The sequence below is a fragment of the Mastigoproctus giganteus genome, chromosome 7, assembly GCF_048544385.1.
Source record: "Mastigoproctus giganteus isolate SK-2022 chromosome 7, ASM4854438v1, whole genome shotgun sequence".
Classification (NCBI taxonomy): domain Eukaryota; kingdom Metazoa; phylum Arthropoda; class Arachnida; order Uropygi; family Thelyphonidae; genus Mastigoproctus; species Mastigoproctus giganteus.
The window spans coordinates 61,980,817-62,008,140 of NC_143581.1; the positions used below are offsets into that span (position 1 = coordinate 61,980,817).

General features: G+C 37.8%; 1 protein-coding gene across 3 annotated transcripts in view; it reads right to left on the bottom strand.

The window, feature by feature from the left end:
* LOC150082956 (RNA-binding protein 39-like) overlaps window positions 1-27,324 on the bottom strand; it is a 411,944-nt gene that overhangs the window by 47,191 nt on the left and 337,429 nt on the right. For all 3 annotated transcript variants that reach the window (XM_090376936.1, XM_090376937.1, XM_090376935.1), the window contains one exon: window positions 18,639-18,843. In XM_090376936.1, coding sequence (XP_090233062.1) covers window positions 18,639-18,843 — 205 coding nt within the window. The remainder of the gene's footprint in view (window positions 1-18,638; window positions 18,844-27,324) is intronic.

Here is a 27,324-nt window from a genome sequence, read left to right on the forward strand (position 1 = left end):
ACATTAAGCCCGATATACCATCATCAATATCATTTATAAATACAGAAAACAATAATGGACCCAACACTGAGCCCTGAGGGACTCCACTAATAACATCAGTCCACGATGAGCAGTGTCCATTGATCCACTCTCTGTCTTCTCCCCCTCAACCACCCCTTTATAAATAGCAGCAATTTGCCTCCAATGTCACACTGCTCCAATTTGTGTAGCAGTCTTCCATGTGCAACAGTATCAAAAGCCTTTCTAAGATCCAAGTATATAATATCAAAGTTATTCCCTGCATCCAATTCTTTTGTGACTGCATCATAGTATCCAATCAAGTTGGTCAGGCAAGACTTCCCCTTAACAAAACCATGCTGTGTCTGAGCTATAACTGAAGTCTTGTCTAAATGATCCTGCAGTGCTTCTTTAACCAGTGCCTCCATTAATTTTCCTGGAACAGAAGTTAAGCTCACAGGTCTATAATTACTTGTGTCAGCCTTTGATCCTCCTTTGTGAATTGGGGTCACATTTGCACATTTCCAGTCTATGGGTACCTCCCCTGAGTCCAAGGAAGCTCTCATAATTATGGCTAAGGGTTTGCTTACTTCCTTTGCTGCCTCCTTTAATATAACTGGATAGATCCCATCCACCCCGGGTGCCTTTCTTGTGTTTATCTTCAACAGTTTCTCCTCCACTTTACTCCCAGTTATTTCAAGATTCTGTAGCTTACTGCTAGAGTTGAATACACCTCTGGCATTCCCCTCGCTGAATAACTCCTCATGTGTGAATGTCGATGCAAAATATTCATTTAGTTGTTAGCTACCTGAGCAGGATCATCAACACTTGACCCATCAATATCAAGTGGACCAATCTGATTCATCCCCTTCCTTCTAGAGTTTACATAAGTAAAGAACCTCTTTGCTGTTTTTCTTTGCATCCCTTGCCAAAGATTTCTCATAATCTGCCTTCGCCTACCTAACCTCCTTTGTAACTTGGTTACAGATCAACTTGTATCTATCATAGGCTTCTGTGTCATGTGTTAATTTGTATGTATCCCATGCATTTTTCTTCTCTGCCATATGCCTCATTAGTTCATCTGACATCCATTTTGGCCTAAACCTTGAACAATATTTCTTAGTTGGTATGTAAAGCCTAGTAGCTTCCAAGATAAGTTCTTTGAATGCTTCCCATTTTGAATTTGCTGTTGGTAACATCATCAGTTGGTCCCACTGTATAGAATTTAAATACTGTCTCAGTCCTGGGGGTTACTACCATAATCGGGTAGCAATAAAAACACTAACAATAAACAATTACTAACAACAAAAACAATTACTAACAATAAAAACAATTTCCAGTTGCGTTTCTGCTAGTGGAATCTATTATAAACTGGTAGTAAACTCCATCTAATTGTATTTGCGATTATATCGATAGCTGGAATTGTGTTGGTTTTTACGTTATTATGGTGAAATGTGTTTCCCCTTCACTGATATAAAACACATAAATACATTTTCAGAATCTTCTTCGTTCCTATCGTGTTGCGTTCAGTTGGGGTGATTCCGCATTCGACTGCCATTTCTTGTAAACACAAAGGCGAATCGTGTATAAGCGAATTCGGTTCGTGTTATATAAGATAACGTTCCCCTATTTATAAATCGTGTATGATCGAATTCGTGTAATGCAAACACGTGTTATACGAGGAACGACTGTACTTGGATTTCAGGAAAGCTTTTGATACTGTTGCACATGGAAGACTGCTTACAAATTGGGGCAGTATGGCATTAAGGGCAAGTTGCTGCAATGGATACAGGGCTGGTTGAGTGGGAGAGGGCAGAGAGTGGTAATCAAGGGACACTGCTCTAATGTTATTAGTGGAGTACCCCAGGGATCGGTTCTGGGCCCATTGTTGTTTTTTTTGTGTATTTATTAATGATATCGATGAAGGTATATCAGGTTTAATGTTCAAGTTTGCAGATGATACAAAGGTTGGCAGGGCTGTTAATGATAGTAAAGACAGTATGCTACTGCAACAGGATCTATAAAAGTTAGGTAGATGGGCCGAGAAGTGGCAACTGAAATTTAATATTGACAAATGCTAAGTACTGCATATGGGTAGAAGTAACCCTAGAGTAACGTATCAACTGTGCGGTACTACACTCATGGTAGTGGAGAATGAAAAAGACCTGGGGTAACTGTGCAGCCAGATATGAAGTTCTCTAAACAGTGCAGACAGGCTGTCAGAACAGCTCATGGAGTTTTGAGTATTGCATACAGTATTGAGTATTACACACCTTGAGTATTGCATACAGGTCTGGAGGTTTCATTTTAGGAAGGACAGAGTTGCTAGAATGCAACAAGATTTGTGAGAGGGACAAAGGAATTTTCTTACCAGGAAAGGCTTAAGTTCTGTCAGTTGTAGCATCTGGAGACTAGGCACCTGCGAGGTGATATGATTGAGGTGTACAAGGCCTTGAATGGTTTGAAGAGGCTTAATGCTGATGGGATTCTTCCACTTGCTGAGATTATGAACCTGAGGGAGCATAGATTCAAATTGAGGAAAGACAGTTATAGAATAGATGTGTGGAAGTTTGCCTTTAGCCAGCGAGTAGTTGATTGCTGGAACATATTTCCATCTGTTGTTGTGGAAGTTGATAGCTTAAATAAATTTAAGGCTGAACTGGATAAATATTTGGAGTGAACAGATGAGTGAAACAGAATTTTTTTTTTTTTTTTTTTTTTTTTTTTTTGGCTGATGTTCTATAAGCTTGCTTTCTTGCATCATATGCCTCAAATAATGCTAAAATGCTAATGCTAAGGTGCCTAGTTTCCAAGCTCTGCAACCCACATATTTAAATTATTTCTTCATATGGACACCCTTTTGCTGATCTCACAAGGCCATACCCATTTTTCGTCCCTTTCAAGAAGAACAACACCCTTATATAATGAATTATGACATCCTTATTTCTACTTGCAATTGTTCACTAAATCATCGATAGGACACCATGGGCATTCCTTGCAGTCAGTATACAATGCTCAGAGAACTTTGTCTGACTGTATCATAATTCCCAAGTCTCTTTCCTCCACTACCATTTTTAGTTGAATTCTGCTAAGTGTATAAGTTATTTTGGAGTTACTGTTTCCCAGGTGCAATAACTTACACTTTGCTGGATTAAAGCTGCCATTTTTCTGACCATTCCTGAAGTTTATCTAGGTCACTCGAAAGCTCTGCTTGGCAGTGATCATTAATTACTCTACCAATCTTTACATCATTTGCAAATTTAGATATCACGCCCTCTATCTCTTCTAAGCCATCCAGCTAACAATTTTCCCCAAGATTCCAACCTGTTCCATCTTATAAAGTAACTGCTCATGTGGGATTGAGTCAAATGCTTTGCTGAAATACAAATAAACAATGTTGAAATTATTCTCTAAGTCCAGCTCTTGAGTGACTCTGTCAAAATAGCTAACCAGTTTAGTTAAACGTGATCTTCCCTTTACAACACCATGCTGAGTATCCTTCAGAATTCCATTTCTATCTAAATGATCCTGAATTCCACCCTTGATCATTGTCTCCATGATTTTCCCTAATACTGAAGTTAGACTAACCAGCCGATAATTTCCCACTTCACTCTTAGAACCGCCCTTATGTAGTGGAAATACATTAGCACTTTTCCAATCCAATGGAATTACTCCCGAGTCCAGTGATGCTCTCATAATTAGCATCAATGGTTCAATGCACTCACTTGCCACTTCCCTTAAGATTATAGGTATATGCCATCAACCCAGGAGCCTTACTGGCCTGTAGGCTAAAAAGTGTTTTCATTAATTACATTTTTTTCAACTTCAACTCACATAATTTCTCATTGACATAAAGGATTTTTCTTCTGTAAATATCAATGCAAAGTAACTGTTGAGTTCTTCTGCAACTTAAGCTGAGGTATCTAATACTATCCCATGTCTATTACATAAGGGTCAGATCTGGTTTGTCCTTCTCTTCTTTGCATTCATATATAAGAAGAATTCCTTATCCCCCTTCTTTGCTCTCTTTGCCAGTGATTTCTCATAATTTGCCTTTGCCAGCCTGACCTTTTTTGTGGCACTATTACAGATCAATTTGTAGCTGTTATAGGCTTCAGTACTTTTTATTGCTCTGCAACTTTTCCATGCCATCTTTTTCTGCTCAAGTAATCTGGCAACTTCATTATTCATCCAACTTGGAATCCTCCTCATGGAGTATTTTTTTAATGGTATATAAGCATTCAAGGTTTCTGTGATTAATGTTTTAAATGTATACCACAATTCAAATGTGTTTGCTCTCTGTGAGATATCTACCCAATTAACAGAGGCCACATAGAATCTTAAGCCGTCATAATTTCCTTTCCTGAAATTATAACCCATTCCTTTGCCTTTAACTACTGCTACCTTCTCTCTTCATTGTCCACCGTAGAACTCCAAGATCACTTCCTGCTACTGGTTCTTGTACTGCCAGCCCTATTATGTCATCTGGTTCATGGGTAATGATGAGGTCTAGAGTATTCTTTATCCTAGTACTTTCCCTGACATGCTGATACAAATAGCAGGGTGTCTCAAAAATATTGGTACAAACGTTTAGGGGAGGTAGGTAACATCTAAAGGAATGTGAATCGCATAGGAACCCATAACAAGAAAAGTCATCGTAAGTCAGTACACGGTGCTGTTCATCAGTTTGCAAGAGGGAAAATTTCTGGTTTACTCATTCAAGCAGTAGTCGCCGTACAAAGATTGTTTGTTGTTTGATTTTTAGGAGTTAGCAACTAAGGCTCTGTAGATATGCAGTGGTCATTCCCTGACCTTTCCGCATCTTCCGTATTTGGTGGTTACGGGCTCGAACCCTGGTCTGATCAAGGAGCGTGTGCTACGCACTGCTGCTCTTGCCCACCTGGCTATGGAGGCGCGCCACACGAAGAGCATGCATCGATATACGGACTGTGAGCTGGCAGACATGCACCTAGTGTATGGATTAGCACAAGGCCCACACGGTGTGCGCCCCCATGTGGCACAACATCGCTTCGCAATAAATGTTTGGGCAGGTATGGTCGGTGACTGCTTAACGGCCCATATCTGTTACCATCCCGCATGAAATCCGCTAAATATCGGATCTTTCTTGAACAAGTTCTACCAGGGTTACTTGATGACTTTCCAGCAAATGTGAGATGCAACATTTGGTTTCAACATGACAGGGAGCCTTCCCATTATGGAAGGTGTATTTGTGACCATTTGAACAGGTGTTTTGGGGCGTTGATGAATTGGCCGTGGTGGTCCTGTTGCCTGGACCCCCCATGCTCAACTGATTTATTGAGCCTTGATTTCTTTCTGTGGGGGGGCCCTCAAATCTATCATGTATGAATTGCCTGTGGAGACGGAAATGGATCTCGTGGCGAGACCCGTCTCCACCGATCCATGCTGCGTCGGTGTCATGCATACATCGCGTCTCATGGTGGAACCTTCAAGCATCTGTTGTAACATTATGAAATGCACCCATCTCGTACTCCATTGTTAATATTATGTCAAATAAATGTTTGCGACTAATTACTGTCTTGTGTCATTTCTGCTTCTTGTGCATCTGCTACTATCTAAATAGTAGTAATTCCAGAGGCGCCTCCGTAGCCAGGTGGGAAGGAGCAGCAGTGTGTGTAGCACACGCTTCTTGATTAGACCAGGGTTCGAGCCCATCACCACCAAATACGGAGGATGCGGAAATGTCAGGGAATGACCACTGCATATCCCGCAGCAATATGGCCTTAGTTGCTAATGCTCCTAAAAATCAAATAACAAACAAACAAACTACTTTCCTGTGATGTTTCCGGTTATGGGTTCCTATGCGATTCACATTCCTTTAGATGTTACCTACCTCCCCTAAACGTTTGTACCAATATTTTTGAGACACCCTGTGTTGTAAATAAATATATATATATATATATATATATATATATACTGGGTGTCTCAAAAATACACGGCATAACTTCAGGAATGATTTCCTCATATGTAGAAAATAAAAATATTTTATATCAACCTAGTTCCGGAAATGCTTGGTTCCCGAGTTATTGACCGGAATGTCTTATCTTCCACAGGTGATTTCCTTCATCACAAGGTAATGACAGAATCTGGTGGTTTTCCATTCTGACCATGTACTCAAAATCAGGAGCAAGCGAATATGCACTTTATGCATGGTTTGGCAGACGGCAATGTTCTGGAGGCTCGTTGTTTGTACCACAAAAGGTTCCCAGAACGAAGACGTCCAGACAGGAAACCGTTTTAAGATATCCATCACCATCTTTGTGAACATGGGACCTTTACACCTCGTGATGCCGACAGAGGATGACCAAGATCCACGACTCCTGAAGTAGAGGAGGAGATTTTGGATGTTGTGCGTGCCACTCCTGAAATCAGCACACGCAGAATAGCAATGCAACTGGCTGTTCAACATTTGATTATTTGGAGAGTGTTGCAATGCACCAACATGCACCAACTGTATCCTTACCATCTGCAATGGGTACAGGGCCTTGTCACCAGCAGATTACCCTGCGCGAGTAATGTTCTGCCAGTGGTTCTTGCAGCAGTGTGGTACAACTCCTCACTTTCCTGCCTTAGTGATATTCACAGATGAAGCACAGTTCACACGAGATGGAATTCAAAATTTTCACAATCTGTATGTACGGGCTGAGGAAAACCCGCATGCAATTCTTCCATGACATCACCAACAGTGGTTTAGCCTAACCCCAGGGGCTCACATCTGGTGAGTATGGGCTTGGCACACCTAGGGTCCTGAGCTGGATATCATCATTCTTCTCTTTCTTGGTGATTCCCTTCTACTTTTGACTCTCTCTCTCTCTATCTCTCAGGGTAACTCGGGGATTTTTTATTTTTTTTTGGCTGGTGCAGCATAAGCCTCAGGCTTCCTTGCACCATGTAGCTAATAATAATAATAATAATAACATCTGGGCAGGTGTTTTTGGTGATAAGTTATTTGGACCTCCTATGTACTTCCAAACAAACTCACAGGGCAGGCATACAGAAACTTTCTGGAAAACAACATGCCTGATTTCTTGGACGACACGTCACTGATCATTCGTCAACAAGCACACTTCATGCATGATGGCACTCCTGCACATTTCAGCCACCTAGCCCGCAATTACCTGAATCGAAGGTTTCCTGGTTGGTGGATAGCTAGAGGTGGACCAACTGTCTAGCCTCCACACTCACTAGATTTCTTCTTGTGGAGCCATTTAAAATCATTGGTGTAATCGACTACTGTAGCTGATGTGGAAACTCTGCGCAATCAAATTGTGGCAGGTTGTGAGACAATACGAAACATGCCAGGAATTTGGCATCATCCTCGAGAGTCCATGAGATTTCGATGCGAGGCCTGTATTCAGGCAGAAGGTGGACATTTTTAACAATTACTATAAGGTGATGTGAACAGTTAAGTATCATAGATAGACCTTCAAAACTCGGGAACCAAGCATTCCGGAACTATGTTGATATAAAATATTTTTATTGTCTACATATGAACTCATTCCTGAAGTTATGCCGTGTATTTTTGAGACACCCTGTATACTACTGCTACCTCTCTCTCTTCATCTTCCACCATAGAACTCCATGATCACTTCCTGCTACTGCGAACTTTTTTTCATTTTTGAAGGAGTTCGTAAACTTTTTTTAAAATTTTTGAAGGGGGTCCATAGATCTCAGTAGTGTGGGAACCACTGATTTAGTTGATTTAAAAATTTTGTCCCCCCCATGTGGAGTTTCCTTTCCATTTGCTCCAATCAATTAGAGGCAAATTAAAATCACCCATAATAAGACATTCACGTTTACTTGCCCATTCCATTTGCATGTAGAGGCTCTCATCATAATCTTCTGGCCTGGCGATTACTCCCATTCTCATTATACCTTTGCTTCCAACAATCTCCCACTATACAGATTCTATAGTAGTATGCGAAATGTCTGAATCTGGGAAAGCTTTCATCACGCTCAGGCTGCTTTTGATAAGAAGCATGACCCCACCACCTGTTCCATCTTCCCTATCCTTCCTAAATACATTATACATACCGTACTGATACTCATCATCCTCTATCTCCAGGAGGCACCATGTTTCTGTAAGCCCTATTATGTCAGCGTTACTTCTAACCAGAATTCACTCATTTTATTGACGACACTTCTGACATTACTGTATAAACAATTAAGACTTAGTGCAATATGCATATCGAGAGGTTCAAATGCCATTACCTACCTGATATATTTTTGCTTTTTCATTACATGGAGGGTCTCCAAACCATGGAATTTATAGTGAAAAAAAAAAAAAAAAGACTACTGTATGATTAGTTTCCCATGTGTGTGACATTTATAAATTTTCCGGAAGAATTCACTGCAAATTGCAGGAAAATTAATTTAAATTTGTATATTTAATTTTACATTTTATAAAATATTTAAAACAACCCTTTCACAGTACTTTAAAAAAGGTAGTGAGCAACACAAACCTTTTTTAAAAAGGATGTGCAACAAATTCCTCTTCAAAAAAAGAAAAAAGGTGGGGAGAAAAAAAAACAAAAAAACACCCAGAACAGAAGTGTGTTGTACATCAAGACAGATGAACTAATAATTATTGCTTATTTTTTCATTTTATGTAACGAAAAAGCAAATGCCCCATGTAATTTTTTTTTCATTATAATAAAAAAAAATGAAGTGAAAAAATGAAGTGTATTTCACTTTCATGTTTGTCAAAGGAAAATTTTTGATTAATGATTTCTCCTTTTAATATTAAATTCATGTATCTCAAACTATAAGTGATTACTTTAACTCTTTCAGTAGCGAGTTTCCAACACTGTGTGGACTCTGAAAATTTTTTTTTTGTAAAATATGTAAATTTTCTGAAAAATGAAACTGTGTACATAAATATTTCAAAATATTGTTTTATTACTATTGACCTGATAAGTAGTATTAAATTACCATTTCCATTAAGAGTAGGAGACTGGCAGAATTACTTAACAAGTACAGGTCACTGCTGAACAAAAGCCGAGAATTAGGGTTGAATTTGAAAGTGTCTGCAATTCTGCCCAGACACGATAGGAGGGAGTATATGATGAGAGCCTTGTCGATCAATTCGGCCCTGGAAAGATTGTGCAAGGCTCAAGGGGTAGAATTTTTTTCAGCCTGGACTGTACTTGTTAACAGGAGAGATTGCTTCTACAGGGATGGGATACACTTAAATAGAAAGGGTGCAAGAATATTTGCTGATGCTATCGAGGCAGTGTTAGGTGGGTCGGAAAACTGCTAGCTTGGGGGGAGACAAAGACCAATAGATTGACAGTAGCCACTGGCAGAGGTGAAAGAGATTCTTGCACTGCTTCTATTAGAATGAGCAGAAGCCTGAAAAACAAGATGCATGGTATTTCAGAGACTGCTGGGAGCCATTGCGGTACAAGTAAACACATGGGTTGTGTTAGGGTAGCTAAGAATAGAAACAGGTGCAGGTATACTTGCGTGTACACCAATGCTAGGAGTTTAGTAAATAAATTTGATGAATTTGAGGTATTGCTCAAAACATCAAAGGCAGATATTGTTGGGATATCAGAGACATGGTGTCACACAGATATAAGGGATGCAGAACTGCAATTTGGGGAGTACAACGTCTACAGAAAGGATAGACAGGATAGGAAGGGGGGATGGGTTATGCTATTAGTTAAGAAACACATAAAAACCAAGGAAGTGAAGCCAGTCGACATCGCTGGACAGTGCAGTGTTGAGTCAGTTTGGTGTGACATAAGCATTGGGAGATCAAAATTGAGAGTAGGAGTGTGCTATAGGCCTAATAACTCTGATGAGTATAATAAGGAACTGTACAGGGAAATAGAGTGGGCCAGTAAATCAGAGAGTCTTATAATGGGAGATTTTAATTTCCCAGATATTGACTGGAATTTGGGGGCTGGTTACTCACACACTAGCAGGGCTTTTGTGGATTTATTGGATGATTGTTTTCTACATCAGCATGTTCGGGAGGCAACTAGAGGGAGGAATACTCTTGATTTGATTATCAGCAGTGATTCTTCATGCATTAAGAATCTGCAGATAAATGAACCACTAGGTGGCAGTGATCACAGTGTGCTGAAGTGAGATTTACTCAAAGAGGTAACTACCATTAGGGGTAAAGGGAAGGGTTATTGCTTCCGTAAAGGCGACTACGATGGACTGAGACAGTATTTAAATTCTATACAGTGGGACCAACTGATGATGTTACCAACAGCAAATTCAAAATGGGAAGCATTCAAAGAACTTATCTTGGAAGCTACTAGGCTTTACATACCAACTAAGAAATATTGTTCAAGGTTTAGGCCAAAATGGATGTCAGATGAACTAATGAGGCATATGGCAGAGAAGAAAAATGCATGGGATACTTACAAATTAACACATGACACAGAAGCCTATGATAGATACAAGTTGATATGCAACCAAGTTACAAAGGAGGTTAGGCAGGCGAAGGCAGATTACGAGAAATCTTTGGCAAGGGATGCAAAGAAAAACAGCAAAGAGTTCTTTACTTATGTAAACTCTAGAAGGAAGGGGATGAATCAGATTGGTTCACTTGATATCGATGGGTCAACTGTTGATGATCCTGCTCAGGTAGCTAACAAACTAAATGAATATTTTGCATCGACATTCACACATGAGGAGTTATTCAGCAAGGGGAATGCCAGAGGTGTATTCAACTCTAGCAGTAAGCTACAGAATCTTGAAATAACTGGGAGTAAAGTGGAGGAGAAACTGTTGAAGATAAACACAAGAAAGGCACCTGGGGTGGATGGGATCTATCCAGTTATATTAAAGGAGGCAGCAAAGGAAGTAAGCAAACCCTTAGCCATAATTATGAGAGCTTCCTTGGACTCAGGGGAGGTACCCATAGACTGGAAATGTGAAAATGTGACCCCAATTCACAAAGGAGGATCAGAGGCTGACACAAGTAATTATAGACCTGTGAGCTTAACTTCTGTTCCAGGAAAATTAATGGAGGCACTGGTTAAAGAAGCACTGCAGGATCATTTAGACAAGACTTCAGTTATAGCTCAGACACAGCATGGTTTTGTTAAGGGGAAGTCTTGCCTGACCAACTTGATTGGATACTATGATGCAGTCACAAAAGAACTGGATGCAGGGAATAACTTTGATATTATATACTTGGATCTTAGAAAGGCTTTTGATACTGTTGCACATGGAAGACTGCTACACAAATTGGAGCAGCGTGACATTGGAGGCAAATTGCTGCTATGGAGAAAGGGGTGGTTGAGGGGGAGAAGACAGAGAGTGATAATCAATGGACACTGCTCATCGTGGACTAATGTTATTAGTGGAGTCCCTCAGGGCTCAGTGTTGGGTCCATTATTGTTTTCTGTATTTATAAATGATATTGATGATGGTATATCAAGCTTAATGTCCAAGTTTGCAGAAGATACAAAGGTTGGCAGGGTTGTCAAGGACACTACTGACACTATGCTGCTGCAACAGGATCTGGAAAGGTTGAGCACATGGGCTGAGAGGTGGCAAATGAAGTTTAACATTGACAAATGTAAAGTACTACACATGGGAAACAGCAACCCCAGAGCAACATATCAACTCTGTGGTACTACACTGACAGTGGTAGAGAATGAAAGGGACTTGGGGGTGGTTGTGCAGGCAGATATGAAGTTCTCTGAGCAGTGCAGACGGGCTGCAAGAGTAGTTCATGGAGTATTGTCAATGATATACAGGAATTTTTCCAGCAGGGATAAGGAGGTGATTATTCCATTGTATAAGGCAATGGTCAGGCCACACCGAGAGTACTGTATACAGGTCTGGAGGCCTGATTTCAAGAAGGATGTAGAGCTGTGGAATGAGTACAGAGAAGGGCAACAAGATTAGTGGATGGAACAAAGGGGTGCTCTTACGAAGAAAGGCTTAAGTTTTGCAAATTACAGTGTCTGGAGACTAGGCACCAGCGAGGTGATCTGACAGAGGTGTATAAAGCCTTGAATGGTTTAAGCATGCTCAATGCTGATGGGATTCTTCCTCTAGCTCAGAAAAATCACCTGAGAGGGCATAAATTCAAATTGAGGAAAGACAGATGTAGGATAGACGTGCGGAAATTTGCCTTTAGCCAGCGGGTGGTTGGTTGGTGGAACAGACTCCCATCCCTTGTGGTGGAGGTTGATAGCCTAAATAAGTTTAAGGCTCAGCTGGACAGGTATTTTGAACGAACAGAGGGGTGAAGTGGAAGTGGGTTTTTTTTTTTTTTTTTTTTTTGGCTGATGCTGCATAAGCTTGCTTTCTTGCATCAAATGCCTCTACTAATCCTAATGCTAATGTAAAATCAGGATCCACCATTTCTCTTTGAAGTTTCCATCTTTTATTCAGTTGACCACTATCTGCTAATCATCATTCATCACTTCTTTTGCTCCAGCACTAACTTCTACATCAGTGTCAAGTTAAATTTTTGGACCCAAGCTCCTCTCGATTCCCAGCTTTTGACTCCCTTTCTATTCCTAGCTATACTGGCAGATCCCGAAAGTAAAATATCATTTTGTTCTATTTTTTCAATAATAAAAGCATTGCATCAATAAATAAATCTGTTTTTAACTCGCCTTCAAAATTTGCTCTTCCTCGTATCAAAATATGCAATTTAAAAATTTATCTGCATGCAGTTTGCTGGATATACAATCGCTTATATCTTAGATTCCAGAAATGGGGGGGAGGGATCTTCAGAATTAACTCATTTATAGTGCATATGAAAAGAGTCCACTTTCTCAAATAATGAGTCTAAAATGGCCCTAATATTTCAGGCTCATATGCACCAACAGTTTGAATGCCATTGCTCTACATCTCATTCTCTATCACTTTATTCCATTTTATCAACTTAGGGATCCAAAGAATTTCTTCTTTTTAACTCATGTAAGCCCACATTATCTCAAAGTTGTTAAGATTAGTAAAATGAGGTCAGGAGATGGAAGCACTTATATTCCAATTTTCAAGGCTACTAAATTTTCAAAACAATTCCAAAAGTTCCTGTTATTTTGTAATCTTGTTAATAGATGGAAGCACTGGTACAGTTTCAAGACATATATATGCATGTATGGGCATGCTCTTTTCCAGGTTTACGTTTTTTTTTTTTTTTTTTTTTTTTTTCAAACTATCAAATATCAACAAAATCAAAAATATGAACATTAATTGCAAAAAATGAATGTTAAACATTCATTTTTGTAGCTATACAAAAAAGTGTGCCCAGCTTTACGATATTAATCCGTTCCAGAGACACAATTGTATTGTGAAAATATCGTAATGTGAACCTAATAACACTGTTTTTTGATAATTCGTCCCACGACCTCAGAAGTTGAAATTTTTGCTATAAAACTCTCTAAAAGGTTGTTTTTATAGTGCAAATTGTATTAGTTTTCAATTCAAATCACTAAAATGCACTACACTTTCATCTTGAATGCCTTTGTAACATTTTTCTAAAGCACATTTCTGGAGATCATGACCATAAAACAATTTGCACTTTCCAGTTTATTGGGTTTTTCTGTTAGTGCAAGCAATTATAAACAGGTAGTAAACTCTATGTTATTGTATTTGCAAAAAAATACCGATAGCTGGAATTGTGTGGTTTTTTAAATTATGGTGAAATGTATTTCGCCTTTACTGAAATCTTCAATCGTATAAAAAACATAAATAAATTTTCAGGATCTTCTCCTCATTCCTCTTTTTTTATAAAGCTTTGTAAACTTGTTACTCTGCGCAAATTGTGTTAGTTGCAATTTGTGCGTTCCGTTAAAAAATGCTTATGCATCTATTGAAATTTATAAAGAAAAAAGAATTTTATCTCGGAAACAAACACCTCTTGAACCATTTCTGAAGAAGACGACTCCTTGCACAACAAACCAAAGAGTACTGAGCCAATAATAAGTGATCAACGAGTGTGCATTTAGTCGATAATGAAGAATAAACATTCTTTAAAATTTGTAAGTCATAAATAATTTCTTTATTATTATAATTTGCTTGATTTTACAGGCTACACTTTAATTTCTTTGAATAAATCAATCATTGTTTAAACATAAACTAATTAGCTAACTAATTTCATTGTTGATAACGTAACCCCTATTTTTAACATTGTCTATGGGATTTAATTCCCACTTTACAAGCATGTGCTAGGAACGAATTAACTTGTAAAGTCAAGGACTACCTGTATTATTTTAATATTTCTACCTGTATTATTTTATTTTAATAGTTACTAATTATTTTAATATTTCTATTTCAAAGTGCAGCACTCTCTATACATCTCACTGCTGGCAATCTCCATTGACTTTGCTGGCGCATTTGACTCACTCTGGTGGCCTAGTGTCGTTAGGAGACTTCGCCAGGCAAATGCCCCACAAAACCTCTATAAGGTAATACACAGCTACCTTACAGATAGTGTCTCAGTACGCACAAGGTTCCAGGAATTGACATGCCCTGTGATTAAAGGCTACCCGCAGGGTTCAATCCTTGGCCCTTTCTTTTGGAACATTGTTCTGGACGAATTTCTAGCCTTGGATCGAGCCCCATGGAAAGCCTGGCCTTTGCAGATGATATGATTTTCCTTGTAAAAGGTAACTCACGAGTGGTTGTAGAGCAAAGATCAAATGCCACCCTCTTGCAGCTGCAGGAGTGGGCACAAATGTACATGCTCAAAATATTGCCTGAAAAAACCAAACAAATACTTCTGAAAGGCAATTTGGACATAAGAAGATGTCCACAAATCAAAATTAACACAACCACTATAAAAATGGTAACAGAACTAAAATATCTTGGAGTGGTCTTTGATTCAAAATTAACTTTTTACCCCCATTTGATCTACTTGGCAAAGAAAGTGAGAAATTATGCAGGTATAATTGCCAGGATCAGTCGAGCAGACTGGGGACTCAAAAGAAAGACCCTGGCAATCATATACCATGCAATGTTCCTACCTGTTATCACCTATGGAGCCAGTGCATGGTTCATCCGCTCAGCCATAGTAAGAAATAGGAATAAATTAGAATCGATACAAAGGACAATACTATTCACTATTACCAGAGCATGTTGCACAGTAAGCACACCTGCACTATAGTTGCTGGCCGGAACTCTCTCCACTTTACCTGGAAGTAGCCAAAAGAGGCTTATATTGTAGATTTAAAAAGGGCATACCCACAGAATTTCTGGGGATAGTCCTTGATACAACCAACACCTTCAATGATGAAAGAAAAAGAATAGCCACAAAGCTCCATGAGCTATGGCAAACAAAGTGGGGGAAGGAAACAAGAGGTCTGGTTACCAAATGGTTTCTGCCATGGGTGTCAATGGCAGAAACCTAAAGCCACCTAAGTGGTATGCCCCTGGACTTCTTAAAACATTTATATTGACAGGTCACGGCTCCCTAAAGGCGAAACTAACCTCCTTAGGCCTGACTGATGACCCGAATTGCACCTGTGGCGAAAGTGAAGACTGGGCACACATTCTATATGAATGTATAATATGACATCCCCAGAACAGAGCTAATAGCACAGATTGGTCCCCTTCCCAGGGGAGAAGAACATCTGTTCATCATAGAAGAGCAAAATTATAAAGCTTTTACATCTTTCACCCAGAAAGTATTCGAAATGCACAGAGCAATCCAAAGAATGGCAATTCAGTCTCCCAGCAATTAAATAATAATCAATAGTAAAATTGCCCAAGTTTCCCACCACGCCCAGACGATGACTTAAAAACTGTTAGGATAGCAGTATTCTGTGCCCAGACAGAAACCTGACATAAACTCCCCAGGACTACCCTGCCATGGGTCCTGGGGCCCCCACACCAAATAAGTAACCATGTATGGCAGGGAGATGTACAGGCAGTCAGGGAAGCAGATTAACTGAAAAATATCAGTAAGCTAGTTGCAAGGGGATGCAATGTAAAATGAAAGAAGAATGAATGAATGAAAATAGAATGAATAGACTGGGCACTGAGTGAACTAGTTATGGTAAAAGGGGATAAATGGCAGTTTTGGTGAAAGAAAGAGTGACCTAGCATGAGGGAAAGAAAGAATGAATGGGAATGAGTGGAAGAGCAAATGTAATTGGCCGAAAGAATACAAAGTTAAAAATAACTAACATTACTTTATATATACTGCACTAACAAATATTTACTAACCACATAAACACTATCACTGCATTCTCCCCTGGCCTGCAAAAAAAAAAAAAAAAACTTGCGGCTAGGCTTGCACCACAAATGAAGAATAACAGTAAGGTGAGGTGCCCAGAGAGTGCAGTGCAGAAAGTAAGAGTCGGATAAATGAGATGAGAGCTAGAAGAATGAATAAAAGTGTAAGTGTGTGAGAAAAAGAACACAAACCATAAATGCTACAGGTAAGTACACACTAACCCTAGTTTTAATTAGTATTTAAATTTACACTACACATCATTGCAGCCCCTCCTGGTGTGTGAGAAAAAGATGAATGAGTTGAGTGAAAAAAAAAATATATATATATAAAAATCTTGGAGAAAAAAAATTATAAAATAAGAAAAAAGTATTAAAAAAAGAAATAAAAAAAAAAAAGAAAAGAAAAGAATGCAAGTAGAGTGAGAATGCAGATTATGAATGAAGTAAATGTGTCTCTCCCACCCCCCCCTCGCCTGGTGGGTTCCCCACTGCCAGCTAACATATCCCACCCCCGGGAGCGGGATGGGCAGCTTGACCTTCATACCGGATTCGACACTGCTTGGACATGACACCAACGAAGACATTCTGTGGCTTTGCTGCCAACATGCCATTGGCGATCTGAACTGGGTACTCTAACCTGGTTCCCTTTAAAACCCCAACCCTAGGCAGGGGAGGAAGGAGACGGATCCCTGTCTCCTCTCCTCCCTGCCTACCTCCCCATACTTTGCCTGGTGGGGCTCGTCTCCACTGACCTCTTTGGGGATGCCTATTCTATCGTTCCCTGTTCTTCTATCTTTTCCCCCCAGTCTTCAATCTCCTCCCCTCACTAAATCGACCGAGTACACCTTTAACAACATCGCCAAATTCTACCGGTTTCGTGTAAATCTCTAAGACAACTAACACTATTAGCTTTTATCTAGCGTATAGCCTCACATGTCTAAATTTAATAACATCAAAATTTTACCCGACCTATTAGGCCTTTAACACATCTCTTTAGCGTTCAACCCTAACCAGCGATTTACTAACAGCAATCCCATTAAGCATTAATGTCAAACGCATATTTTTTTTTTTTTAGGTCCTAGCCACTGAAATCCCAGGAAACTAGGTGGCAGGACCTGCCAGAGCAATTTGTTGTGATACTGGATATGCCCGGCTAGCCTCCACGTGGCAAGGTATGCTCAACATCGGGCCCCACTAAGGGCCTGGCGGCCAATAAACCGGACAAACAATGGGCACAGCATATCACACTGCACAGACACGGCCCACACACTTTCAAGTCTCTGGCTTGACAGTGTACTGTCCTCGATACAGCAAAACACACGCGGAGATGCAAGAAATCCCAGGTGCCGCCTGACACGAACATACCTTATAACATCTCACTTTCTATGGTTTACCTTTTCAAAAAGGTTTGTGGCTACTACCTAATATGACTGCTAAATTTAACTGGTGTTAACTGAATACAATTTCCCCAATTTTTACCTTTTTTTTTCTCAATATGCTTGCTAAACAGCATTTATGTGTCAGCATGATGTATCTCTGACTTGTCAAATTTTTATCAGCCTATCATTTATTAATGCAGTCATTAGTTAATGTAAATAGTGCACATTTCATGTGCAATAGCAAATAATATTTCATGATTTATTAAAATCACACGCACACACACAACAGCTATAATATACACTATATGCCTATGTGACATATATAAAAAAAGAAATAATAATTGCCAAATTTTTATTGGTTAAATTTTAATGAAATTTGTGAAAAAAAATTACAAATCATTCTAAAAGAGCCAGCTATAACATTTAAAAAAATTGATGAACATGCAGATGGATGAACAAAGATATGCTAATTGCCTGATTTCTATTGGTGTAATTTTAATGAAATTTGGAGAGGCTCAACAAGTCTCTCTAAAAGAGCTAAATATAAAACTTTATACAATTCTATCCAGTGAGAGTCAGTTGGACAGATAGAGAAATAATAACTGCAGTATTTCTACTTGTCCAATATTAATGAATTTGGGATGGCTTAATGGATTTTTATAGAAGAACGAAATATAGAAGTTTATGAAAAATGAAAATCCATCCATTAGGAGGCAAGTTTTTTGTCAACATAATAATTCCATGATACACAGTCAGACAGACATGAAGACCATAGGTGCTTTACACATATATGTTGACATTTCTAACAGTGCCAAATTTTATCTCTGAAACAGAACAGGTTAATAAAATTATTAACATTTTCTGTTAAATTTGTTACTATTACCTATTAACAGCAAAAATAAAGTTTTTTTTATATATATAAAAGGTGAAGACAAAATCAATACATGCACAGGTGGTATATACTTCTGACTACAATACATCTACCAAAGCTGCAAAAATATGGACAGATTCCAAATGGGGGGAAAAGTTTTGAATGTTTTAAAGAAAGACAGCAATTACACACACCTTCAGCTAATTTTGCCATTAACTGCAGTCGTCCAGTAGCACCAAGGTCAATACCAGTACAATCAAGTTCATCACTATCTAAAAAGGATGGACCCTGAGCAAGATCTGTTCTTTCTGTTACATGGCCAACTTTCATAGGTCGTCCTGCTAACTCAAATCCATTTAGTTGTTCTAGAGCTTTCTTTGCATCTTCAGAATCATGGAACTATAAAGATACAAATGAATTAATAGGTTATGTTAAATACCTTGATTTATTTATTTATTATTTTTTTAATGTCCAAATATGTGGAAGGAAATAATCCATACAAACCTAAAACATGACAGACAAACAAATCAGAAACACCATGAGGAGAGAAACTGAAGGAAAACACATAAAGGCATTTTTTAGTTATTGAAAATATGAAATGATGAAAAAAAATTGTTTAGCATTAGTTTTTTAAACATAATCATTCCATTAATAATAACGTTTTCCTGTGCAGTTTCCTTTTTATACCTCTATAGGTCTAATAGTAATTTTTCATTCATTGGTTTTAAAGTTAATAAATAGCCATACTTTATTAATAAAATAACATTTATTACAATATACAGCATTTGCCACACAGAAATGATTAAATTCTAAAGGGCTTTATATAACTGCATACAGGAATATTTCAGAGTGTTGTGCATGGGTGCTATAATAATAATTACAGTTGTACTTTCCTCTTGTTTTGTATAGCTGTCTCTGTATAAACAGAATTTTTATTTTAATTCTTTTTTGAATATCAACACAGAAATGTACAGAATATATCTGTATAAGCTGCTTTGCAATTTTCACATATACCAGTCAGTTTATGAAAATTCTACTTGAAATAAACTGAAAATTTCCATTTGTAATTTAAAATATGAGTACAGAATGCAATAATATAATTGCAAATCATTTAAAAGTAAAATTTCGTGCATTTAACATGCTTCTGTCAAGTAGTAAACTGAATTCACACACACATACACTCTACCAAGTAAAGAAATGAATACATAATCACACAGAATAATGCTAACAAATGTTCTGTGCTACTTTGTCACATAATGGAAAATGGTGGTGGTGGTGAGAGTAGTAGAAATGAGGAATATTCAACCCTAACTTAAAGGTTTCCTCATAAAAGAAAGAACTTTGCATGCAGACTCATACTTAGGTTTCCACCTTATTATTGAAACAATCATATGGAATTAATCTCTCTCTCTCTATGCTGAAACAAACACTATGTTGAATACATCTGAATTCAAGTAAATTAAATTGAAGCCATAGACACTTGCAAATGAACCTACCTTACAAGATGGCTGATTTTCTGTACATATTTTCACTTCTTTACCAATCCTTTCATGTATTGTTGTGCCTAGAGACAGAGAGACAGCATGATACTACAGTAAACCTTCCCTTACAAAGTAAGTCAAGGCAAATTTACTTTTAATATATATCTTTTACATTTGTGGGTAAGCAGATGCATAGTAAAGCAGGTCTGTTTCTATCCACAGCTTTAGAGAAATCTTAGAGTCAACATACATGGCCCTTACTTTTACTAATGGAAAAGAGAAATGAGGTAAGCTTAATGGTATAACAACTGTTAAAGCTTCTGCAAAATGTAACATTGCCAAGGCAGATAAAAATATAGTAACTGTTTGAAAAAAAATGGCTTTTTTTAAAAAAGGAAAAACTCACCAACCAGAAACTGAGTGTCAGTCTGATGTAGGGAATTCAGGAACAGGGGTGGTTTCCCCCCCTTAGTTAGTTGTTGGCGCATTGGCTTCTGTGGCCATAATGCACCTCCCAAAGTTTTTGCATTTTACTCTGATCCAAGCCCGAGGCGGGATTCGAACCCGCAACCCTTTGGGTTGCCAGGCAGGCACTTTACCCATCTGGCTAGCCCGGTTGGCAACAGAGATAGTACCATATGACTTGTGAGGAAGGAATCTCATCCAAATCCATTATACCCAATACACGTAGAGGTAACTATGATAATACAAATCAGTTTCTTGGGCTACTGGCCTTCCATTTAATACTTTCCACCATACTATCCCACTTCTTGTTAGATCTTTAGCCCTAGCCAAAGTAAATTCTCTCCCAAACCTTCTAATGTTTATATGACATCAACAGTCTACCTTCCACTGGTATGCCTCTCTACCTATTAACATTCATTTTTGCTTTAAACATCTGTTCAACTAATTACACTTTTACCATCTTGTTTATGTGCCCTTATTTAAGTTTGCTTTACTTATGCATGATTAGACATTTGCCATTCCAAGATTTTTTCTTATTTCCTCATTTGTAATATGGTCTTGCCACTGCATTCATCGGTTAATTTCGGTTATTTTTTTTATAAGTTTAATTTCTGAAGATTCTAATTTTTTAAAATATTTTCTTTATTTCTTGCCTAATGCTCAATTCTGAAGGTTAAAATCAGCTTAAAAACTAATATAAACAGCTAATATTATCTTTTACTACAAAAGAATTCGGTTAACTAGCTTCTTGCCTTTACTTATTTTAATGTTTTATTTCCAATGCCTAATCTTCAATATTCATTAACACACCATTTTTTTATAATTATAATTATTAACTTGTTCTAAAAATTGGAACAGGTTAGTAATTTGGTTATTTGGTCTACATTCTAAATTTTCCTTGCCTCTCAATCTTTGCAACTTTGATTTTTGTGTAACTAATTTTCATGCTAAATTCTCAACCTTTATTTAATATATTTAGAGATTCTTGAAGATTTTGCAGTAACCTATTTATCAACAGAATATCATCTTCATATAATACTGATCCAATTTTTACATCTCCTACACTAAACTTTGTAACTTATGTTCTTTTATCAAATGGTCTATTAAAATGGAAAATTGGCAGTGACCCAGCCTCATCGATTTACCATTTTAATACAAACTTTTCATTCTCATTAAAAGCTTATTGTTTATTCTAATTTTTTTTTTTTTTTTAAGAGCTTATCTACATTTTTACATCAATAAATCCTAAATACAGGTTCTTATGTTTCCAGGTTTTTCTATAATTTATTTAGCGCAAATATTTGATCCTAACAACATGCTTTCCCCAAAAACCTAGACTATTCTTCTCAAAGGTTAGATTCAACAAAATATAATTTTCCTCTCAAAGATACATCATAAATTTTTCTTGGTAACATATTAAGAAGTGAAATTCCTTATGTAATTTCCACAATCAGCTTTATTTACAGTATTTTCCAGAATAAAGTTGCTTACCCAAAACTGTATGGTCATGAAAGAAAAAAACATTTATATCTGAACATAATATTTTGCATAAAATATGCACATAATGCTGTCATTATACACTTATAGTTTGAGATAATTGTGAAAACTATAAATTTTGAATACTGATATACAGAACACCCGAATATAAAATAAATTAAAAAAAAAATTAAAATAAAATGGAAAAATAAATTAGTTTGGAGACAAGGAATGAATGCCCCAACCACTAATTCTAATACAGTCGGTCCTCGTATAACACGTGTTTGCATTACACGAATTCAATCATACACGATTTATAAATAGGGGAACGTTATCTTATATAACACGAACCGAATTCGCTTATACACGATTCGCCTTTGTGTTTACGAGAAATGGCAGTCGAATGCGGAATCACCCCAACTGAACGCAACACGATAGGAACGAAGAAGATTCTGAAAATGTATTTATGTGTTTTATATCAGTGAAGGGGAAACACATTTCACCATAATAACGTAAAAACCAACACAATTCCAGCTATCAATATAATCGCAAATGCAATTAGATGGAGTTTACTACCAGTTTATAACCGATTCCACTAGCAGAAACGCAACTGGAAAATGTTTTTATTGTTTTATGGTAGTAACCCCCAGAAATGTGCTTTAGTAAAATGTGAGGTATTAATAATGTATCTCGGCCTTTACGGTGTTGTTTATTCAGTTGCTATACGCGCGCAGCTTTGTTTATGTGTATCAAGCGTGCCACCTCGTTTGTAATTGTGCTTTATTCCCTAAAAATGAGTAAAATACTTAAAAGGTGTGAAAAGGAAGCGTCCTGGCTAAGAAACTGCAGATTCAGAGAGAAAAAAAAAAGAAGCAATATCGATAAACAGAAGCGGACTCGGTCAAAAATTCTTACCCGGGAAAATTTGTAGTGGCCTCATACTACGGTTTATGGCCAAAATCACACCAGCCTCCGGCCCACCGTGGTTTCCCCCCGTAAGGCTTATGGCCAGTCCACCACTGTCGATAGTGAAAAAATATGAAACTGTGAAACGCTTTGAGAGAAATGAAAGACCATGTGATATTGCACGTGCTACAGGCCTAAATGAGGCAACAACGAGAATTAGAAAGAATGCAGAGAAAATAAAACCTTTCATAGCAGGAACAACTCAAAGTGTAATTTTTTTTTTTTTTTTTTTTTTGTTAGTGCATCGGCTTCTGTGGTCATAATGCACCTCCCAAAGGTTTTTTGCATTTTACTCTGATCCAAGCCCAAGACAGGATTTGAACCCGCGACCTTTGGTTTGCCAGGCAGGCACTTTACCCACCTGACTAGCCCCGTCGGCCAAAGTGTAATTAAAATCTTAAACGCTTTGAGCGAAATGAAAGACCATGTGATATTGCACGTGCTACAGGCCTAAATGAGGCAACGCGGAGAATTACAAAGAATGCAGATAAAATAAAAACAACTTTCATAGCGGGAACAACTCAAAGTGTAATTAAAATCCATTAGATTAAGACACAAGAATTGGAAGGGATGGAACGGCTGTCATCTCTTTGGATAGAAAGTCAAACAAAAAGCAAGTTTGCTTACGATAGAAGCTTTGTTTAAGCATTAGCAATATTTTATTACGACTTACGTATTATAATTTATACTTACGTATTATAAAATACGTAAGTATTTTATTACAACTATTTTATTTAATATAATAAATTTTTTACGAATAAATACGTATTTTATCCGTAAAAAATACTTTTTTAGTATTAAAAAATACTAAAAATACTTTATTATAATATAATATTATTTTTATTACGTATTTTAATCGTTATAAAATACGTAAGTATTTTATAACGTTATAAAATACGTAAGTATTTTATAACGATTAAAATTACCCCATTATTTATTGTGTTTGGTAATGTTTTGGTTCCAAATGTGTGTTCAATCTTGGGTGGTCGGCACATAACCCTACTTTTCCCATAGGGCCTGTTGTTTATATTGCACGATTTTGCATTGCACGAGGATTTCTAGGAACGCAACTATCGTGCTATACGAGGACAGACCTGTACTACTGAAATACAAATTGAATCAGAAATTTGTATTTATAATTATATCATCAATTTAATGCAAAACTTAGTTTGTTTGTTATTTGGTTTTTAGGAGCATTAGCAACTAAAGCCATATTGCTTCAGGATATGCGGTGGTCATTCCCTGACCTTTCCGCATCCTCTGTATTTGGTGTTGACGGGCTCGAACCCCAGTCTAATCAAGAAACGTGTGCTACGCACTGCAGCTCCTTCCCACCTGGCTACAGGGCACTTCCAAAACTTAGTTTGTTCCAAAAAACTGGAAGACTACATCATTAATTACAGTCAAAGCACTTTACAGTGACCCTCTTTATAACATCCCAGCACGTTATAATGAACATGTGATAGGTTCTGGCTAATTTTCTATAAATCTAATGCAATTTTACATTTGTTATAACAGCTTTGAAATACGAACAAATTCTTTACAATAATCCAAAAATTTACACCACTCTATCTTATCACTATTTTTATTAAAACATTTACAATTCAATATGAAGGAATGGTAATTTAGCAAAGCTAATGAGGAGCTTGACCACGAGAAATCACAACAAGTTAATTTTCAGCTAGAAGTTCATTTCATTATACAGAATGTATTAACTGTATGTATCAACTTGACATGCCACTTATGAAGCAGATAAGTTAGCCAATTGCAAACAAACTTAAGATTTTACAAGCTATAGATAATGGTGTGTGTGTGTGCACGCGCTTGGAGAAATCTGCTGCACCAGGTGGGATTAGAGCATGAAAGACGAAGTGTCCAAATTTGAAAAGGTACACTTGAAATGGCTGATGATGATGTGTGCAAAAACTTTCCTGTAGGCAAAAATCTTTAAAAAACTAAAGCTGAATCACTCGAGCATTGGATGAATATTGAAGATTAAGTCTTTTGATGGATGGTTCCATAAATATAAGTCTTATCATGGGATCTCTTTTGAAAAAAGATGAATTGAGCAATTAATTTCATGTGTCTTTCCTTTTATACCACTCATATTACAAACACTTAAGAATGACTGCTTATGTTGCTGATGCCAGTGTAATATATTAAAAATACAGGGATTCAAAACTGTTCTCTTCTTCTCTTCTTGATGTCCCTATATTGTGGGGCAATCAGGTACGGGACATGATATTGCCAAGGGGAATGTCTTTCTATGTGCGCGATGTAAGGAGTGTGAGGAAATCAGGTGACAACTCAGCGTTGTTATGGGCCAATATGAGAGCTTGAAGGACAGGGTGGATGCACTCGAAGGATCTAAATTGAGGGGCCCATCAAGCTCTCAGCTGCCCACTTGATCATCACATAACACTGTGGCAATCACCAAAGCAGAATATGCTGGTCCCATAGGAACTAGTAGTTGTTGGTGACTCTATTTTCAGGGAAACACGGAACATGGTATGTAAAAAGGATAGGTAGAACAGGACCTGGGTATGTCTGCCAGGAGGAAAGGTTGATGACATTGTAGAGTGGATATCATCTTTTAAGGGCACAAAAGGTGATATTGTTGTACATGTTGGCACTAATGATATTAAGAGTAGGAGACCGGCAGAATTACTTAAAAAGTACAGGTCACTGTTGAAAAAAAGACGTGAATTAGGGTTGAATGTGAAAGAGTCTGCAATTCTGCCCAGACACGATAGGAGGGAGTATATATAATGAGAGCCTTGTCGATCAATTCGGACCTGGAAAGATTGTGCAAGGCTCAAAGGGTAGAATTTTTTTCAGCTTGGACTGTACTTGTTAACAGGAGAGACTGCTTCTACAGGGATGGGATACACTTAAATAGAAAGGGTGCAAGAATATTTGCTGATGCTATCAAGGCAGTGTTAGGTGGGTCAGAAAACTGCTAGCATGGGGGGGGATACACAGACTAAAAGGTTAACAGTGGCCGCAGGCAGAGGCAAATGAGATTCTTGCACTGCTTCTATTAGAACGGGCAGCAGACTGGAAAGCAAGGTAATGGAGATTTCCAGGACTGCTGGGAGTCATAGTGGAACAAGTAAATACATGGGCTGTGTTAGGGTGGCTAGGAGTAGGAACAGGTGCATGTACACCAATGCTGGGAGTATAGTTAATAAATTTGATGAGCTTGAAGTGCTAGTGAAGACATCAACGGCAGATATTGTTGGGATATCAGAGATGTGGTGTCACACAGATATAGGCAGTGCAGAGTCGGAATTTGGGGAGTATAACGAAGGATGGACAGGATAGGAAGGGAGGAGGGGTTATGCTGTTAGTTAAGAAACACAAAATCTAAGGAAGAGCATCTAATTGATGTTGGTGGACAATGCAGTGTTGAGTCTGTTTGGTGTGAAATAAGCACTGGGAAAGGAAAAATGAGAGTAGGTGTGTGTTATAGACCTAATGATTCTGATGAGTATAATGAGATATTGTGGAGAAACAGAGTGGGCCACTAAATCAGAATGTCTTATAATGGGGGATTTTAATTTCCTGGATATAGACTGGAACTTGTGGGTTGGTCACTCTTACACTAGCAAGACTTTTGTAGATTTATTGGATGACTGTTTTCTACAGCAACGTGTTCCAGAGGCAACCAGCAGGAGTAATACTCTTGATCTGATTATCAGTAGTGATTCTTCATGCATTAAGAATCTGCAGATAAAGGAACCACTGGGCGACAGTGATCTGAATGTATTGATGTGGAATTATTTAAAGATGTAACTGCCATCAAGGCTAAAAGGAAGGGCTTTAATTTCTGTACAGTGTAATCAATTAATTATGTTACCAACAGTGAATTCTAAATGGGAAGCCTTCAGGGACTTAATTTTGGAGGCTACCAGGCTTTTCATTCCAACTAAGAATTACTGTTCAAGGTTTAGGCCTAAATGGATGTCAGATGAATTAATGAGGCTAGTGGCACAGAAGAAGAACGTATGGGATGCATATAAAGTATCAGGCAATACAGAAGCCTATGGTAGGTATAAACTGGTCCGCAATCAAGTCACAAAGGAGGTTAGGCAGATTATGAGAAATCTTTGGCAAAGGATGCAAAGAAAAATAGCAAAGGGTCTTTAATTATGTAAACTCTAGAAGGAAGGGGGAGGAATCTGATCGGTCCACTTAACATAGATGGTTTGACAATTGATGATCCTGCTCAAATAGCTGATAAACTGAATGAGTATTTGCATATACATTCACACATGAGGAGTTATTCAATGAGGGGAGTGCCAGAAGTTTATCAAATGCTAACAGGAAGCTAAGTGATTTTGTAATGACTGAGAGCGAAGTGGAGAACAAATTGTTGAAGTTAAATATAAGGAAGGCACCTGGGATGAATGGGATCTATTCAGTTATATTAAAGGAGGCAGCAAAGGAAGTAAGCAAACCCTTAGCCATAATTATGAGAGCTTCCTTGGAC